This window comes from Crocodylus porosus, unplaced genomic scaffold (assembly GCF_001723895.1).
Source record: "Crocodylus porosus isolate Cpor-Errol unplaced genomic scaffold, CroPor_comp1, whole genome shotgun sequence".
In the NCBI taxonomy this organism is placed as follows: Eukaryota; Metazoa; Chordata; order Crocodylia; family Crocodylidae; genus Crocodylus; species Crocodylus porosus.
The window spans coordinates 256,701-275,269 of NW_017728911.1; the positions used below are offsets into that span (position 1 = coordinate 256,701).

The 18,569-nt window shown below is 42.7% G+C and overlaps 2 protein-coding genes across 4 annotated transcripts in view; both read left to right on the plus strand.

The window, feature by feature from the left end:
* Positions 1–10,820, plus strand: part of LOC109308801 (zinc finger protein 592-like) — a 47,737-nt gene extending 36,917 nt beyond the window's left edge. The window contains exons 7-8 of the mRNA XM_019533207.1: positions 5,144–5,279; positions 8,465–10,820. Of these exons, the coding sequence (XP_019388752.1) occupies positions 5,144–5,279; positions 8,465–9,010 (682 nt within the window). The 3' untranslated portion in view covers positions 9,011–10,820. The remainder of the gene's footprint in view (positions 1–5,143; positions 5,280–8,464) is intronic.
* Positions 10,821–18,442: 7,622 nt separating this feature from the next.
* SEC11A (SEC11 homolog A, signal peptidase complex subunit) overlaps positions 18,443–18,569 on the plus strand; it is a 12,611-nt gene continuing 12,484 nt past the window's right edge. For 2 of the 3 annotated variants that reach the window (XM_019533210.1, XM_019533209.1), the window contains exon 1: positions 18,443–18,564. In XM_019533210.1, the coding sequence (XP_019388755.1) occupies positions 18,511–18,564 (54 nt within the window). In that variant the 5' untranslated portion in view covers positions 18,443–18,510. The remainder of the gene's footprint in view (positions 18,565–18,569) is intronic. The other variant, XM_019533208.1, reaches the window with a different exon arrangement.

The following is an 18,569-nucleotide window of genomic DNA, read 5'->3' on the forward strand; positions in this document are numbered from 1 at the left end:
GGGGGGCGGGGCAGGGGAGATATGGCTGTGACCGTGGAAGGGAAGTGTGGGATTCATACCTGCTTTTGGGACTGGAAGGCTCCCCCTGGTCTGCCCACACCAGAGGGTGGTTGGAGAAGTTAGGGTGGGGAGAAGCTGAGAGAGGTGGGAGCCCCACCACCCCTGCAGCCCAGATCGCTGCTTCTGCACCCTCCTTTGCCAAATGCTGGATCCTACCTTAAGTACAGGAATACTTAATTAAAGGAAATTTGCCTAGACTAGAACCTGAAGATCAAGGAGTTTTAGAAGAGGATATTAAACCAGAAGAGATACTGGATGTAATTAAGTCTCTCAGAAATTGTAAATCTCCAAGCCTGGATGGGTTTCCTCCAGAGTTTTTTACAAATATTTTAGAAAGAAGTTAGTGCACTCATTATCAGCAGCTTTTAATGAGATACTGAAGGAGAAAAAGACTCCTTGTACTTGGAGAGAAGCACATATTAGTGTAATCCCAGAACTAAATAAGGGTCTATGTATCTGTGTCTTGTATAGACTTACATCTTTATTAATTATGATGCAAACATTTTAAACTGTTTAGAGTAAGAAAATACTCCCTAAATATATTAATAAAGACCAAACAGCGTTCATAATGAATAGACAGTTGACTGATAACATCCATAGAGTCTTAGATCTGATTTTTCATGCAGAATTAACTAATGAACCCCACATTTTTATCATTAGATGCTGAAAAAGCTTGATTGTGTCAATTGGCAGGGTTTTTTTCAAAAAAAAGCCTTAGATACTTTTACACTCAGTATTATATATTTTGTACAATTATTCAAAGTACATATATTTAGCTCTTTTGAAGAAATGAAATGTGCTACAAGTGAAGTTAACATTCCATTTTTCCAATACCTGCAATAGAGATAATTTTAAATACACTCCCAGGAATGGTAAACCTCAGTATAAATCTGACAGAATTGGAGAAAATTTTGGTCACGCCTATGAAGCATACAGGTCTTGTGTCTGTTTTATAAAGCAATTTTAAATACCCATATAAAAGACAAAACACTGTTTATTATGAAGTGGGCTAATGACATTGGACCAGAAATTAGTGCTGAAGAACAGGGTCATCTGCAGCAACAGTCCTCACATCCATTTGCACAAAAATAAAAGAAAAATATTTTAAATTCTCTATTGATGGTATCTCACCCCACTTAAAATTAAATGCATTTATGGTATAAGGGCAAGAAATTTTGGAGTGAATGTAATTAGTGGGGAGTTTTGTACCACATGTGGTGGACACGTCCCAGAATTAAACTGTTTTGGAAGAAGGCTGGAGACATGGTGAGGGAAATAACAGGAAGTCAGTTATCAGATAAATCTCTAGTGTTCCTACTGAATCTCCACGAGAACTCTGAAACATAGAAGTGTCATAGGGAACTTATCACTCACCTTCTGGTGGCCACAAGAATTAAAATTGTGAAAGCCTAGAAGAGAAGTGACACCCCTAAAATCACTGACTGGGTTCAAAAAGTTTGGGAACTTCTAGTAATGGAAAAATTAGTGTTCTAACAGGGAAGAGGACAAAAAGATATTTACTTGGAAATCTTCTGGACATTTTTTGGGTTTGTTTGTTTTTTTGCTAAGAAAGAGTCTTCTGCCTCCAAACCAGAAAATCTGAGAAACACTTTTGAATATTGATTTACACATTCTATAAGCTAATAATTCAGAATAAATTCAGAATAAATTGAAAATTAAAAAAGCAGAGATGAGTAAAAGATCATGAGATTACTGAAAGTTTGATGCTCCCAAATTTCATTGGGTCTCTTGCATTGCTTCCTGTCAAATTCATCTCCAAAATGTACACACACAAAAGAGATCTTCTGTTTTCCTCGTTAGAGTCCTTTGCATTACAGGAAGCAATGCTGGTTGGGTAAATAGGAGCACATGAGTTCAGTTTTTGCCTCTTCCACTGTTGGTGCTTTCTGTGCACTTCACTGCAAGTACTGGACAAGGCCCCAGTGTTTATGAAGGAGGCAGGTACCATTTCCCTGGTTTTGTAATCAGGGTCAGAGGATCAAGAGATATTGAAGAACGCTACATCTGGTAAAGCAGGGAATGGGATGTCACTCTGTGATACAACAGACTCAACATGCATCCACTTAGCCACTCTGGCTCTTGGAAAGGGTTCACTCTATCTATGTGCTTGGCCATACTGTGTGTAAAACAAAGCTGCTTCACCTACCTCCCTGCCACCTTTCTAGAACACCGTGGGACCCAGAAATGAATGAGCACTATGTAAATGCAAGGCATTTAAAAAATAATAATTTGAAGCCCATTCTGATTATGAGGGCTGAGTTTCCTACATAGCACAGGCCATAGACTTTCCCTTGGCTATGAGTCCTGTCCAACAATTTGTGGTTAAATTAGAGCATCTCTTTTAGAAAGACACAGACTGAATGTCAGGGCTCCTTGCGGGAAATTTACCTCATGCCTTAGTAACTTCCTCCAGTGGTTAATTATTCCCACTCTTAAAATGTGTTGCTTATTTCCAGTTCATACTTTGCCGGCTTCAACTTTTAGCTTGCAGATTTTTTCCTGTACCCCTGTCTGCTAAATTAAAAAACCCTCTAGTATCAGGTTTCTTCTCGCTGTAAGTAAATGTGAACTGTGATCTTAGCTGCCTCTTAATCTTCTCTTTGGTTAACGAACTAGACCAGTCCCTTTTGTCTGTTGCTGTACAATTTGGAAGTATCTGAAGCCCCAAGCAGGGGTAGAGGATGCTTGCCGGTAGTAGGGTTACATGTGGTTCTCAAATGACTCGCACGGATTTGGAATTGATTTGGCTGATCTGACAAAAAGATTTCCTTAAAAAAAAAAAAAAAATCTGTTTTCCAGATGACAAATCTTTTGGCTATATTAAGGAAAATCCAATTTTTCAAAAGCCTTTCTAAAGTGTGGACTTGCGGTTCAAGCTGTAGTCTCATTAAGCCCATAAGTGAAAGTAGTTTATCTTCGCTTTTGCTTAATATTCCCTTTTAGTATAGGTCCAAGTATTGTGCTTGATCTTTTTTTTTGTCTCTTCATGTTACTTGGAGATCATGGTCAGTTCCCTTAGAAGTTCACTCTGACCCCAAAGTCCTGTTCAGTTACTGCTTTCCAACATACTATCCACCTCCTGGAATTAAAGCCTATATACAGTTCCTTGTTCCTAATGTATGGGTTTGCATTTGACTGTCAGAATGCATGCTGCTAAGTTTAACAGGCCAGATAAATAAGGGTGCATGACCTCTCATAATTATTTACCATCTCAATCATCCTTGTCTCATCTGCTAGTTTAATTGCAATCATTGTTTATTTTTTTCTAGGTCTGTGGTATTAAGTAGCATTGTGCAAAATGAAAGCCTCTAAGGGCCTCCCATTTGTTACTACTTTCTCCTTAATTATTATGTCTTCAGACCTACAAGTTAACCAGTCTGAAGTCAATTTAATACAGTGGTTGGCAGCTGTGGTCCATGGACAGGAACTGATCCATGGATGTGGGGCTCTAGCAACTGGATTGACCCAATATGGTGTTAGGACCCAGCTTCATCTGCCACTGCTTTTCTCAGCAGTTGCACAGGGAAAGAGCCTGGCACTTTTCTCCACAGTGTCATGGGGAACATGTCTGTAGCTGATGGCCTTTCCTACAGTGGTTGGAGGCTTTGGCAGCAGCTGCTTTTCCCTGTCACTGATGGGACACTGGCTGTGAACTCTCCCCCTGTGCTGCTGCTGCTGCTGCTGCTGCTGGGAAAAGTGATGGTAATGTTTGGGTCCTGGTGCTTACCTGCCGGCACTGGCCTACCTCTGACTCAGACTGGGTCAATCTGGCCTGCAGCCAGCTCCTGATTTAACACATACCTTGTTGGTTTTGTACAATCTATTCTGCTTTAAACAGAACAATGTGCTGACTTCACAAAAGTCAAATTCACTGACTTCACAGAAGTCAAAATATATCAACACAGTTACCTTTATCAACTGGCATTTTACTTTTGTCAAAGAATACTGTTTGACAAAACAGTTTGTTTGACAAAACTCTTTTTCCACGAAAACGTGTTGGCTGACATGGATGGTATTTCTGTTCATTGTTATCTTGTATTGGCCATTTCATTATTTTGTCCACAATCAGTGTTAGGCTAACTTTTCCAAGCCACATCAAAAATTAACATCAACAGATCAGAGAATGCCCTGTCAGATTCTTTTAAAACATTTGGATGCAAATTATCCGAACTAGGAGTTTAATTTTGGTAGAAGCGGTCTTTGTTGGTTTTGCTAAAATGCAGCTGATACTAAACATAACAGCCCTAGAGGAGGAATAATAATATTTCATTCAAATATATTGCTGAATGAATACCCACAAACTTGAGACTTCATATTTAATATTGATTTGAAAAGCCTGTGTTAGGGAATGAAGTCTAGGGATGTCCTTTTGCTCACAATTCCTTTTAGATATTCAAATCTTCCCTGAAGACTACAGACAGCTTCCAAATTCAGATGTGTGTAGATGTGTATAAACTCCCTTGCACAGGGTAGATTTGAAAACAACATTTAGAAATAAATGTGTAGTTAGCATTATTCATCATTAATGGATCACTGTGATCAAAGCTGCTTGCATATTATTATAGAATCTTTATATATAATATGAGCTAGAATCAGAGTACAACTAAGCTGGCATTCATGGGTAACGAATCTGCATCTGCCATAGATTTCCTGCATCTTCTTATGCAAGCCTTTTAAATCTGTCAGAGCACCAATTCCTGTAAACAGGTCCTATGTGTAACACAACAGGACCTGGTCTCAGCTGAATCAGTAGTTGCTACTGTAATAATAATAATAAGCAATACATTTATCTGCCTTTTTCTATACAGTACCTTTCACACTTGGGGCTTTGTCCAGTTGCTTACTATTTTGCCAGGGATAGTAAATAATGTGATGCCAGTAAACGTAGCATTACTGCATTTTCTTTGCTGATCTAGCGGATGTTTTAATTCCCTAGATTCTGCAGCCAATCACATTTCTGATTCTCCAAGCCTTCTGTACTATCGATAAGCTGCCTATGTGTAAGTTGACACTTATGCTTTCACTTTATTAATAACTGACTTCCTTTTTTTGTATTTTTAAGGTACTGCACAGATGAAAATCAAACATTTCCTCAGCCATTCATGCTGGAGAATCACATCAGCCTCATGCATGGCATTAAAAATCCAGACCTATCCCAGATGTCCAAAGCAAAAGCTCCAGAGAGAAACTCAACAGAAGTAATTAACATATTATTTTTACTGAAAAATAAGTGTGTTGGATATGTGTCTATATTTAGGGGGATTATGTAGAGTGACTTCCTTAGATGCCAGGACACAGTGACAGGTAAATGTAGGTATGTTGTCTAGAATGCAGAATGGGTCAGAAAATAGCTGTAAGTACTGTGCCTAAACTGAAACTTAAGAGTTAGGAGGGAAAGTGTAATCCTGTTCCATCATGTTGTATATGAAAAATCAGATGCGCCTTTAGGGCTGATACTTTTTCTGTTGGGACTTTGCCAAAAGGCGATTGTTTTTTCTACTGAGTTTGTTAAAATCTTTTTAGCTGCTTTTAAAAATGAACACAAGTTGGGGACAATTAACATACTTTTCCAAACCCTACAGATACCGACATTTGCTTTTTCATTTTTGTTTTTAGTCCCACTTTAGAAATGACTGCAGCTTAAATTCATTACGAATTAATTATTTGTGTTATGTCATTACCTAAGGGGAAAAACCAGGATTCATTCCCTATTTTACTATGTATTATATACACATAGCATGAGATTGGTCCCTACCATACAGAGCTTAAAATCTAAACAGACAAGACAGACCAAAGGTTGGGTAGAATGGTTGTAAGATATCAGCAGACTGAATAGACTGCAGGCCTCCAAATGGCATGTGAGATCCATGAATATTTTATTGATTTCTTTTTATTAATTTTGTGAATGGGAGTTGATTAGCTGAAAGGACCAATAAGGGGATGAAGAAAGAAACATCAAAGAGAAGGGAGGGGTGGGATGGTGGATGATGCGAGTTAGTGTGGAGTTTGTGAGGAAAGCAGGACACACATGTAGTAAAAAGCCCATCTGCAGAAGAGGATATCCAGAGTAGCAGCTGAAAAGCCTTGAGGGACTGATGATATTGCATTCAAGTCCCTGCTCACTGGCCTTAGTTTGCTGCCTCTGGCTAATATTTTGGGTGACCTTTTCCCAGTTCATTTTCCCCTGAAGATCACAGGAATGAGGAAAAGAATGAGTCTAGTAGGCATTCAGTATAACTAAACCTCTGCCTTTTTCCATCAGTCTGTCATCTTCTGCTTCTTTCCCTCCCCAGTCCAGGTATTCATCAGATGGGATTGTTTCATGGTTTACAGTCTTGCTGAAAGCCACCCTCGTTACTTCTTTCAGCCACCAAAATCTTCATTCATGCCTTGATCTTTCTTCAGCTATCGCGGGTTCCTCTGTGTTCTTCCTGCCTCTTGCCCACCATCCATCCAATGTGCCATCAAACATGTTCATGTTATTTACTGTTTCAAAACCCTTGGTTTTCATTAGCAACTTCAAATCCTTCTTTGCCCCTCTTCAGATTCTGCCAGAACTTTACTCCCAACTTCATCTCTGTTCTGACATCTCCCTTCTCTACTTTTATCTCTTCAGAAGCCTGCCCTTCTACTTCTTCGTATTGGTTCCGTCTTCCACTTTCATCTTTATAGCTTCTCTTCCACCCCACATATTTGGAACCCTGTCCCCTCATGTGCATCGCACTGCCTGCTTTTCCTTCCCTATTTATCTGGGCTTCATCTTTATGTAAATTGTACCATTCCTACTTCTAAGCACTTAGCTGCCTCGTTTTACAGACTCTATGAACACTCTTTCAGTATTCATCTCCATTCTTTGCTTCTATGCTGAGTGTCAAAATAAAGAAGCACAAGTCCTGTTGTTTCTCTTTGCCTCAACAGTATTACATGATCTTGCTGGACGACAGCTGATGTCTGCCCTAATAGATAGGAAGCTCCCAGCAATGGTTTCTGTAATCTGTTGTAAACCTTCTTTGACCTTTTCTTTGATACTTTTGTGCCTGCTAGTACCACTCTATCTACTTTAATCATCTTCCTGTCACCTCCCCAACCCCCTCTGCCAGCACAAGAGCCAGTTTATTTTGGAAGTAGCTTCTCTCTAGTGACTGGTCTGTGCCTGTGTGTAAGGGTTGTCCCAGTTCTTTCAAAACCTGAAATTCACTTTCTGTCATGCTGCCTCATATGGTGCATGGCACTGGCTGGAATTCTGAAAGAGTATGCAGAACATGAGTCTTCACTGTTTTCCCATTTACTGGACTCCTAGATCATTCCTACACACAAGGTGAAGGAACGAAGAGAGGTGTCATAGGCACCCACCACGCAGTCTTTGGTATACTTGGAACCTGCCTTGTTATCTGTGAACATATCAATAGGTGTAACATGAAGAGACTCTTCCATCCTGATTGGAATCCAGTATTTTATTACATAGTGGGACAATCTGTTTCCTTGTCTTTATTTACTGCAAGTTCATTTTCCAACCACTCAGTGTTAGGAATAGTTTGGGATGCTCATTTGATCCAAAGTAATCTCATCCAGTATCTCCCCAGTCTGCTTGATCCCAGCCTTCTGATTCTTGAAACATTCCTTCTTCCAGGACCTACAGTGTGGCTACACCGCTAAAACGACCGTTGATAACTTCTTACCCTTTAGCTAGTGGAAAGTCAGATGTTAAGTTGGCCTTCATGGTCCTGAAAGCAGGTTTAGCTGTTCTAGGCATAGGAATGACTCTGGAGCCTGATTCAGGAGTGTGCCAAGGGCAGACAAATACAGATAATTTCTGCTTACTGCTACCTGTGTGCCTTAATGGAGTTCAGTTCCAAAGGGTCCTAAGAAACAACCTCGCTTCCCCAACCCTTGCCTGAACCATGACATTGTGAGCTCTTCAAGAATGGATTTTTCTCAATAAAAGCCCTGATGCCCTTTCCTAGGCTGTCCCATCAGGTTTGATGTTATAGGAGGCTGGAGGAAATGACATTATGTAGAGATGCAGAAAGAATAGTTTCTGCAGCCACAGTAAAGGATATTAAGGAACTGGTTTGCTGGACAAATGGGATGCTGTCCAGCATAACCAGGATTGGACATTCTCATGCTGTGAATGATGAACAGTGAAACCTGAGGGATTTAGTGCTGTTAGGAAAGGTAGTGAAGGAAAGGTCTCCAAAGACAGCATTATTTAACTCCTTCTAAACAGGAGGTGTGAAATACTGAGTTACAGTGTGTGCTTTCCCTGAAGCACTCCTACATGTGTTATGCACCTCATAAAACTGCATAGATTCAGCAAGCTGAAGGCACTTGCTTGTACATTTACTGTATTCCTAAAGTTGTGCTTTATTTTTTTTTCTTTAAGGCAAAATCTCCAAAGAGAATGTCTGCAGGTGAACTGGGGCAGATGGAAACCACTGCAAGATCTGAAGCTCCACCAGCCAAAAAACTGAAGGCACATTGGAAATGTGCTAAATGTGGATTTGCAACAGACACCAATACTGAATTTCAGGAACACATACCTCAGCACAAGACAGACAGCTCCACTTACCAGTGCTTGCTCTGTGGCTTGTGTTATACATCTAGCATCTCTCTGAACAGACACCTCTTCATTGTTCATAAAGTAAAAGATCCAGAGGAGGAGGAGGAAGAAGAAGAGGAAGAGGAGGAAGAGGAGGAGGAGCAGCAGCAAGAGGAGGAGGAGGAAAGAGAGAAGTTAGATATAGAGATGAATGAGAATGGACATGAAGAGTATAATGGTGAGATGAACACTACAGTGGAGGAAGAACATAGTTTGAAATGCAAAGTGTGTGAGACTGAATCAACACTTTGTGGACACAGTCAGCTGTGTGGCATGGAGGATCCCAATAGCAGTTCTCAGAACAATCATTCAAAGTCTCTTAAGATTTAAAAGGACAGTTTTTACGTGGAATGTTGGGTGGGAATAGGGCAAATCTTTGAAATATCCTGTTGATTTCTTGGGATGGACTGTGTTTTCCATTAACTTTTATTTGTAAGGGAAATAAAAAAAAAACAAAAAAAACCTGCCTCCACCTCCATAGCACTAAATCTCTGCCAGATCAGAGAAGTGAAAAGGGAAAGCAGGGCAAGGATCCCCCGCTGGAACTTGTCCAACTCTTAAGGATCAAGGAGCACTTTCTGCAACCCGTTTCCTTTCCTCAATCAAGCTCTCTTCCATTGAGTGTGCACTGCCTCAGCCTGACCTCCCTTAGCCTTGCCTTTTTTTTTTTTAATTTCCTTCCAGTATTTATGATTTCAAAGTCCTCTTCCATTTTATAATGTGATCCAAACAACCATACATCAAGCAAATTAACTCATCAGGACTGTACAATTTTGTGCTAAAGCCGCCTCCATCATGCAGCAGATGTGAGCTGGAGGTTTTCCTTAGCCTGCATTGTGCTGGTTGATTTTTCCCTAGAGGTATTCTTGTATCCCTGCAGATGTGACTGAACTGGTGTTTTCTAAATTGAAATCTGCCTGGACAAGATTTTGTGCAACCAGGATCAATTAAAAAAAATTAATAGAAATATTCCTGATTCCTTTAAATATTTTAAATGATCTGAGCTGAAGGTCACACATCACAAATTGACAAAGGCCTTGTCTATTCTGGGGATTTGCTGTTATTTCAAAGTCTTTGGTGGTCAAGCATCAGTTTAGTTGCATTGCAACAAACCCTACTGAAGACTGGTAGAGCCAAAATAAGCTGCATCTGTCACCTGTGTAGTTTACCTCCGCTCCAAACCAGGATGAAGTTGCACAAGTACATACTGCAGCATATGATACATTTGCCTTTCTGCATTGGGGTTACTTATCAGTACAGGACTAGCCCCCAATGACTGAAATCCACAGAATAGACAAATGAAACCTGCCCGTGGCTGTATCAGCTGGAGTGGACTCGACTATACGCTTCCAATCCTGTCAACTAAAATCTCTCTGTAAGAAAAATGTACTTAATCTACTTTTGTTTGTTAGCTCCCTATTTAGGAAGCAGATACTGCAATTATAGTGAGACCAGTCTATCTGATGACACCATGGTGTGTGGCCCCATTCTTCTATGCATAACCTAGCAAACTCGATCACCCACAACTACTAGCAGCGGCAACTCGTGTGGCATAGAGAGTTCTACATGTTTGATCAGGCAAGGAAGAGAGTGGTTCCCACAGCGGTGCTGGTATATTTGAGAGACCACTGTACTGTAATGCTTCAGATTGCTCTAGCTCCTTTGATAGTAGATCTCCCACCTTTACTCAATTTTATAAATTACTTTGGAGACTTTTTATTTCCATGTAGTCATATTGACTCTTCCCCTTCCCCCGCTTCCACACTGTTTCCTCATGCATTCTCTTCACTTGCTTTGTGTAATGTAATTACTTCTATACAGTTTTTATGTTGAGCCAGAATCTTGCTCGTTATTGTTTACTATGACAATGTTTAAATAATTTAAAAACTATTTATCTTATTGCATTTGAATTGCTCACTTTCTTGTCTCAATGTGTTTTGATACAAACAGTTTGGACTCTTTGTATTTTTTGATACTGTGTACTTTAGCCTAGGGAATGTTTTACAAGGTAGCCGATGTAGAGTACCAATAGCAGGGGTCACTCCCAAGCCATCACATATCTATTTAATCTGCAGTGGCATTTGTGCCTTGCTATAATGTTTACTTCAAAATATTTCAAATAAAAGCATCCAACAATGCATGGATGGGCTTCCATTCTTTTCCAGGCAACATTGAAAAGCCAGTGCAAAAGTATGAAGAGCCACTGCTTTCAGGCATTTCTAAGATATGCTCTCTATTGCTTGATTTTTCATCCCAGAAGCTTATGTCCCAGTCTTGGCTTTTGATGATGCTTGGACACTGGACTGAAGATTTTAACAAATGTGACTGCAAGAACCAGAAGTTCCATGAAGTCCCAATTAGTTTGTGCAACAGGTCATGAAAATGTCCCAAGTACTCTCATAGCTTCAGGAGTGGAATGACTTTGCTTTCTTCTATGAGTAGATAGCAGCATTTACATATTGGGCTCCTTATAATAAATATCCAGGATGCACCTGTAAGATAACATCATAAGAACTGAGCTGATGAAAGGTTCCCCACTGCCTGGGCCAGCTGAGACTAGAACCAATATAAAGATGAGGCAGCCTTTGAAAAAGTGAACTGTACCTCTGCTTTTGGATCTCTGTTGGTGGGAGAATTACGTAAATCTGATATTGCCACATAACTATATTCAAGGCCAATATAAAGGCAGGTCAGGTACATATAGGATAGCGTACTTGACACTCATCTACATGTGCAGGTAATTAACTCTCTGGGATATACCCATTTGAGATACCCTCAAATGATGCTCAGTGGATCCAAGTCAGCAAGAATCCTTTGATTAAGAAGCATCTTGTGCCATTTACAAACCCAGCTTGTGTCCATCTCCGAGTAGTTCACATTTTTTCTTTGCACTTGGTCGGATGATTTCTGCCAGTGGCTCTGCAAGCTGAAGATCCCAGGAAACAATCTCCCTTGGAGAAAATCCTTTCAGTCTGCTTAATGTCCTCATTTGTTCCTCAGTTTGTATATTGCAAGGAGATTTCCTGTCCTAAGAAGCAGCCTTTTCTTCAAATTGCTATCGGCTTCAGTTCTGGAGTCTGATGACTAAACTCTTGGATCAGTGTACAGCTTTCTGCTGGATTTTCTTCAGAATATATCTGTCCCTGAGGAACATTCCCAATGCTGGCCTGATGATTCCACTTACGGGCCTTGCTGTATTCCTGTGTAACTTTAGGCAGTGTCCATTTTATATTGCGGTCTCATTCCCCTTGTGCAGCCCCTCTTCTGCCATCTCATTAATAAATGTGGTAGCTCCACTTAAATGGAAGCAGGAGACTTGAGGGGGCTGAGGATGAAGGACCATCTCCAGCGTCATGATTAGTATTTTGAAAAAGAGGAAAAGTATGGTGGGTAACAGTGCTAGGCTGTGAGTCAGGCAGCTGCAAGAGCACAGCCTTAGAACTATCTTCTTCTATGCTCTGTGGACTTTCTTATTCCATCCTCTTTTTCTTTTGCCAGGACCATGACAGTGGTGGCCACATTAGCTGTCTCTCAGCACAAGGCCCCAGGGCACATAGTGCTCCTTCTTATTAGAGCACACTAGTGCATACAGGCTGCTTCAAGGAGGTGGTCAGAAACACAGTGCTTCTGGGAGAGCTCACAGAGAACAGCTAGTGAATGACCTCTTAGGATCACAGGAAAATAGGGCTGGAAGGTCATCTAGTTCAGCCCCCTGCTCAAGGCAGGATCATTCCTGCCTAAACCACCCCAGCCAAGTGTCTATCCAGGAATGGAGATTCTACAGACCTCTCTAGATAGCCTGTTCCAATGTGTGACCATCTTCATAGTCAGAAGTTTCCTCCTAATTTCCAACATGAGTCCATTGTTCCCAGCCATCCCCTACATCCCCAGGAAAAAGCCCATCTCCATAGTCTCTATAATCACCCTGCAGGTATTTGAAGACTGTTATCAAATCACCCCTCAGTCTTTTCCAGACTAAATAACACCCTCGTAAGTTGTGTTTCCCAGGCCTTTAATCATGTTTGTTACTCTGCACTTCACTTTTTCTACTCATCCACATCCTTCTTGAAGTCTGAGGCCCTCTTGCCTGAAGCCTCCTACTTTATGGTCCCCCACAACAGGTTCTGGTCCTTACTGTGAAGTTAAGTCCCTCTATTCCTTCCTTTTGAAGTATATTTTACACTTAACATATAATTAATTAAATTGCAATTTGAGGTATATGTTAATTTTCAGAGCAAAATAAATCTCTTACAATCAGTGCACTGTCTTCTCCCCAAACTTTCATTCCTCTACTGTAATCTAAAAATCAGCTCTTAAGAGGGGTGATTAGTTTTCTAGGTGATGCTCTCCTTTCTGAAGTGTTTTTCCTAGTGCAAGGAAATCCCTTTCCTATAGAATAATAGCAGATGGAGGAGCCCTTCTGATACATGGGAACCAATTTTGGATGAACCCACTTCCTTAGAAGTTCTTACAGAGTCTTCCCTAGGGCAGTCTTTTTTTTTTTGATTTCAGAACAAATTCTAGTTGGTGTCTTAGGTCTCCATTCTTGGAATGCTTTTCCTTGTTTTGTCTGCATGTGTTTCACCAATTGCAATGATTGGCTCTCCAGTGTCCATTTTAAATGTAAAGTTGGATTTAGTTCCTCCTTTTATATTCCTTGGTGTAGTTCCTACAGATAAATTGCTTGGGAGTATGAAATCCTTGGTTCTCAATAATACTCCCTGCTGTATTTTAACCAATAATATTGATGGCTGCATTTATTGCAAAATCTTGTCTTTTATGGCACTCTTTATACTTTTCCCCTTTTACTGGACATAGTCATTGTCCTCAAATCAAAGCAAGCAACAATGATGATACATAGGTTTCATATAATTGCTTTTCAACTCTAGTTCCCAAAGCATTTTGCAAAGGCAGTCAGTATCATTACACCCATTTTGCAGATAAGGAAACTGAGAAACAGAGAAGGGAACTGATGTGTACAAGCAGTCCTGTGGCAGAGCAGAGGATAAGACCCAGTTCTCCTGAGCTTTCTTTTTACACAGCTTAACTGGTTTCCTTCTCTGTAACTTTGCACTGTGCTCAGAGAAGTGTGATATTGGTCCACCTGTTCCTTTCAGATGTCTCATAACTCCTGTATTGGTGCTATCTAATATAGTGTCCAGTGTTGCTAGCATAGAGATCCCATCACTGCTTCTCTGTATTTTTTCTGTATTCCCACTTGAGTTCTAGTTTTTACTGTTGTAAGATCTGGGCCTGATTGAAGCTGACCCTCCTCCCTCATGCCATCACTCTAGTCTTATCCTTTTAAGGTCCCGTGTTTCAGCATTCAGCAAGACAATGGGATTCAAGTAAAGGGGTTGCCTTTCCCCGTTACTCAGGTGCTGCAGTAGTATTGGCTGGATGGTTCTTTAAGACTATGGAGATTCCCACTTCAAGTTTCACCTACACCAGGGACTATTAAAGCTAGAAGTAGGAGTTAGTTGCAAACTATCCACTGAAGAGGTTAGGGTTGCTAACAGAATGCAGCAGATAGCCCCCGCAGAACACCAGGGAGTCCACTTACCAGGCCACTAAAGGGCTGCAATGCACAGCACAGTAGCAGCAGAGGGCTGAGGGACCAAGACAGTGTAATGGGCTGGAAGGCTGGAACAGGCAGGCAACAGTGTGTTCATGATATGGGCTGTTTTGAGTGAAGTTACACAGTGTGTGGAGCTGTTTTTGGACTGTAGGTAGGGCAATGTTGCAGACAATGCTGAAGAACAAGACAGCATCCTGCCTTTTAGTTATAAAAGCTGTAGCTGTTTTCCCTTGTTCCTATTAAATTTAGTCTTCTCATAGATAATAATTGGCCTGTTTGCAAAAGGGGCACTGAATTAGCAGAAGAGTCTCTTGTAACCATCTAGTCAGGTATCTTATGTAGCACAAAGCAAAATTTCACCAAGTAGGTTCTGCCTGGTAACTTATGACTGAGCTGGAAAGACATGTCTCAGCAGAAAATAGTAACTGTGCGGTTCTTGGAGGTGCATTGACCATGTATATCCTACAATAGGTGCACATGTATCCGAGTCACTCAAGCCCACATTCTTCTGGTCCCCAGACTAGGGTCATGCCTGTGCCCACAAGAGTCCTCCTGCCTTTGAGTAGGGCCGATAAGGTTGAGTCAACCCAGCATCTTCAGCTCCTTTGCCAAATGGAATTCTTATTCTATCAGTCTCTGTAGTACTGGGGAGAAGCAGGGGAGGGTATAGGATGCACATGAACAGGGCCTCTCATTTATGGCAGAGTAAGTTTCTTTTCTGAGTTCTTGTCCATACAGATTTCCCATTGTTGGTGACTTGCAAGCAATGATCTAGATGGCTGTGGGGGGAGCCTAAGAGTTTACCAAAATAGGGATTGTAATATAATCTCATCAAAATTAGAGTCAAATCTGACTGCTTCCAGGGCAGAGTTGGGCAAATGTATGATCTGAGGATTGTGCTCTAGCCCAGCAAATGTTGAAAGCTTATCTAGCATCCCTCTCAATTATATAGCTGGTACAGGAAAAGATGCTACCAAACAAACCTTACTTCTCTGGACCATCCTGGTTAGTACACCACCACCAGAATTACATTTTTTTTTAGTAAGGCTGCAGAGGTTTCCCATGCTCTAGCTGTGTTATTTCTCACACTTACTGGTGGGAGTTCCCTTGACCAAACAACACATGACAGGTGAGCAGCCAGTTAACAGAGCCCTGGTATGGAAATAGTATGTCCTTCAACTCTGTCCCCTGGGCTATGAATGATCTGGACTCCAGGAGATTTTCTAAATGGCCTACTTCTGTCTACATAAAATAAGCATGCCCTAAAGACATTGAGAGTTTACATTGTGTCACCTCTCTGAATGTGATTTTGGATAAAATACCAGAAGGTGAATAACCTGATTTAAATGAAGCCACAGGTTATTTTGGGAATAGTTTGAAGGTAATCCCTCAGGTGAGATGCTATGCTTATAGAAAAAATGCATACAGTGGCCTTGCTACCAAAACTTGTATGTCCATAAGAATGTCATTTAATGGAAAGGTAAAACATGCTGTCCAAGGTTCAAAAGGCTGACCCTTTAGTCTTTCGAGGACATTTAGGTTGCAAGAACAGAGATACTGCATTTGGCCACTGTAAAGGGCCATACATTGGAGCATAGTGAGCTGAAATAGTGAGATAATAGATTGATGAACCCTCATCTAGCTAGATCATAGAAAATGAGGGTTGGAAGCATGAATGGCATGTGCCCCCATTTTCAGCTATGTATTGTATTCTCAAGCTCTCACATTCATCAAATTGGAAATCCTCAGTGATTGATTGCTTGCACTTTTTGGAGATTCTTGAAGAATGGAATCAGTCTGGAAACAATCCCCTCATACTTGTGACCTCACCTGCTGGTCTGGAGACTGCATCCAAAACACAAGGGACCACCAGGAGAAATCTATGTGCAACAACCTGACCTGAACTGAGGCTGGACTTAAATTCTTCCCTGTTGTTCTGGGAAACTTGTCTGATGACTTTGATATAAGATTTGCTAGATTTTGACTCATTCATCAACATGTTTGGGAGCTGGCAATTCTTGTTTGCAGAACAGACGTCGGATATTTTCCTCAATCAAACCAACCTAATTTCTTGAGTGCATTGATTTGTGTTGATGCTAATGATACTCTTTGCTATTATTGGGTTAGATCTGAGATGAGCATAAAACTGTTCAGATCACTAGGAAACAACCTGATAGTAGTAGCCTGCCCTCTTTGTTGGAGTGAGGGAGGCAGACATCTGCCGATGTATGATCTGAATCCCTTGTTACCTGGCACTGCAAGACAGGGAGGTAGCAAAGGTGAAGGCTGTCCATGAAGTCCTGCTTTGTGTTGTGTTCCACGTCACCAGAAGTCTCTTCTGTATTAGCAGTCCCTTTATATTGTCATAGCACATCTTTTAGTCACCAGAGGTGGAAACAGAGAAATTGGTCATTTTACTGCCTGATCTTGGGACTGCAAAAGCCTGAATTGGAGTTGGACAGTCTTCTGCTTCTGGTTCCTCTTTTGAGAGGTGAACACTCAGCTATGCGGTCAGCAGTTGTCTAACTACAGTGGGGCCAGCAGGGCAAGACCCTGTGCACTGACTTGGAGGTGCCAGAAGCATCCTGTAGCACTTAGCAACTATGCTTTCCAGTGTTCAGCACTTCCTCCAGTGCTCAACATTATCTCTTCCCAGGACACTGAAACTGCCCATTCATTTCTGGGTAGTAGCAGCCTTGATGGTGCAGGCAATAAGTTCTCAATGCTGGCCTGTGGAAAAAAGGTTCCTAGCCCACAATAGGAATGATAAAAACTAGACTCATTCTAGCAAACCCTGTTCATAGCAAACTGCTGCTTTTAACACTCCAAATAGCAGAAACCCATTTTTTCATCATCATGATACAGTAAATTGACTATTATAAGCAGTCTCTCGCTCATAATGAACTTATCTCCTGGTGCCATGGGGGTTTGTTACGTTATATTGTATTCCCCATGAAACCCATTAAGGCTGAAGTGCTGGCAAGCATAAGGAGAGCTTCCTAAGGGGTACGGGAAGGGATACTTGAGCATTAGCCTTTCTTTACCTCCTGTGTCTACAGGGCAGTGGCTCCTGCAGCTGTCACAGGGTGGAGATCTACCTGAGCTGGCTTTAAGCTACCTAGCTCAGTGGCGGGCCACATTTTCCAGCAATGGGCTAGAATGACCCAGCTGGGGTCTGAGATGGGCTGGAGCTAGGATCTGGCCACTGCTGTTGTCACTTTTCCCCACTGCTTTGTTGCAGTGGAAGTGCAACTCTTTCCCTGCCCTCCCACCAGAACATCGCAGAAGCCCCCAGCTCTGGGGATTGGACCTAGCCTGCAAGACACTGAGCCCAGGACCAGCATAGCCACTGCTGGGGAGTTTCATGCAGGCTGCAGCACCAGCTGGGGAAGTGGTAAATCAGCCTCCCCTTCACTGCCAGGGCTGGATAGTTGCCAGGACCCCACACTGGAGGGCTGAAACCCTGTTTGGCCACCTTTGCATGGTCACTGCTGTGGCCTCAGACTCACAGAGGTGGGGCTGGAAGGAGACCTCCAGAGGCCATTTAGTCCGACCCCTGCCTGAGGCAGGACCAGCCCTATGCAAACCATCCTGTCCAAACATAATCTAAAACTCCAGCACCAGCTCCCAGGTGGAGGCTGCTCAGGCCGCACCAATCTCGCCAGGGGGTCACACTCCTCGCTGACCTGGTGGGCGGTCTGCCAAGACCCTCTAGCCAGGACCCTCCCGCTTCGCTCCCAGCAGCAGCAGCACTGGCTCGGCCCAATCACAGCCGCCAGCCTTGGCTGCAGCAGCACCCCGTGCCCGGAGGGGGGCTTCAAAACATCCTGACACGGGCACCAGCGAGCAGGAGAGCAGGCAACCAGTTCCCCGGGCGAGGCAGCCAGCGCCCGGGGCTCCGTCGAGCCCTGGCGCCAGGGCGGGGGACGTGACCAGGTGCTCCCGAGGATGCTGGAGAGCCCCGCCCGGCGGCACTGGGGACAGGGGACGGGGACGGGGACGGTGGCGCCGGCCAGGGCACCCCCATCCCTCCCCTAGCCCCGCGGCCGGGTCACGTGCGCTATGACCGGCCAATGAGGGGCGTGTCAGAGACCGCGTGCGCTTGTTGCGAGGCGAGTGGGCGGGGCCAGAGCCAGGCAGTGACTACACTGGAGGAGCTGCGCACGTGGGTGGGGCTAGGTGGGGCTTGGGCGGAACCGGAAGCGGAAGTCGCAGTCGCGCGGTGCTGCGGCCGGCGCCGGCGGTGTGCGCGATGCTGTCCCTGGATTTTCTGGACGACGTGCGGCGCATGAACAAGCGGCAGGTGACGCT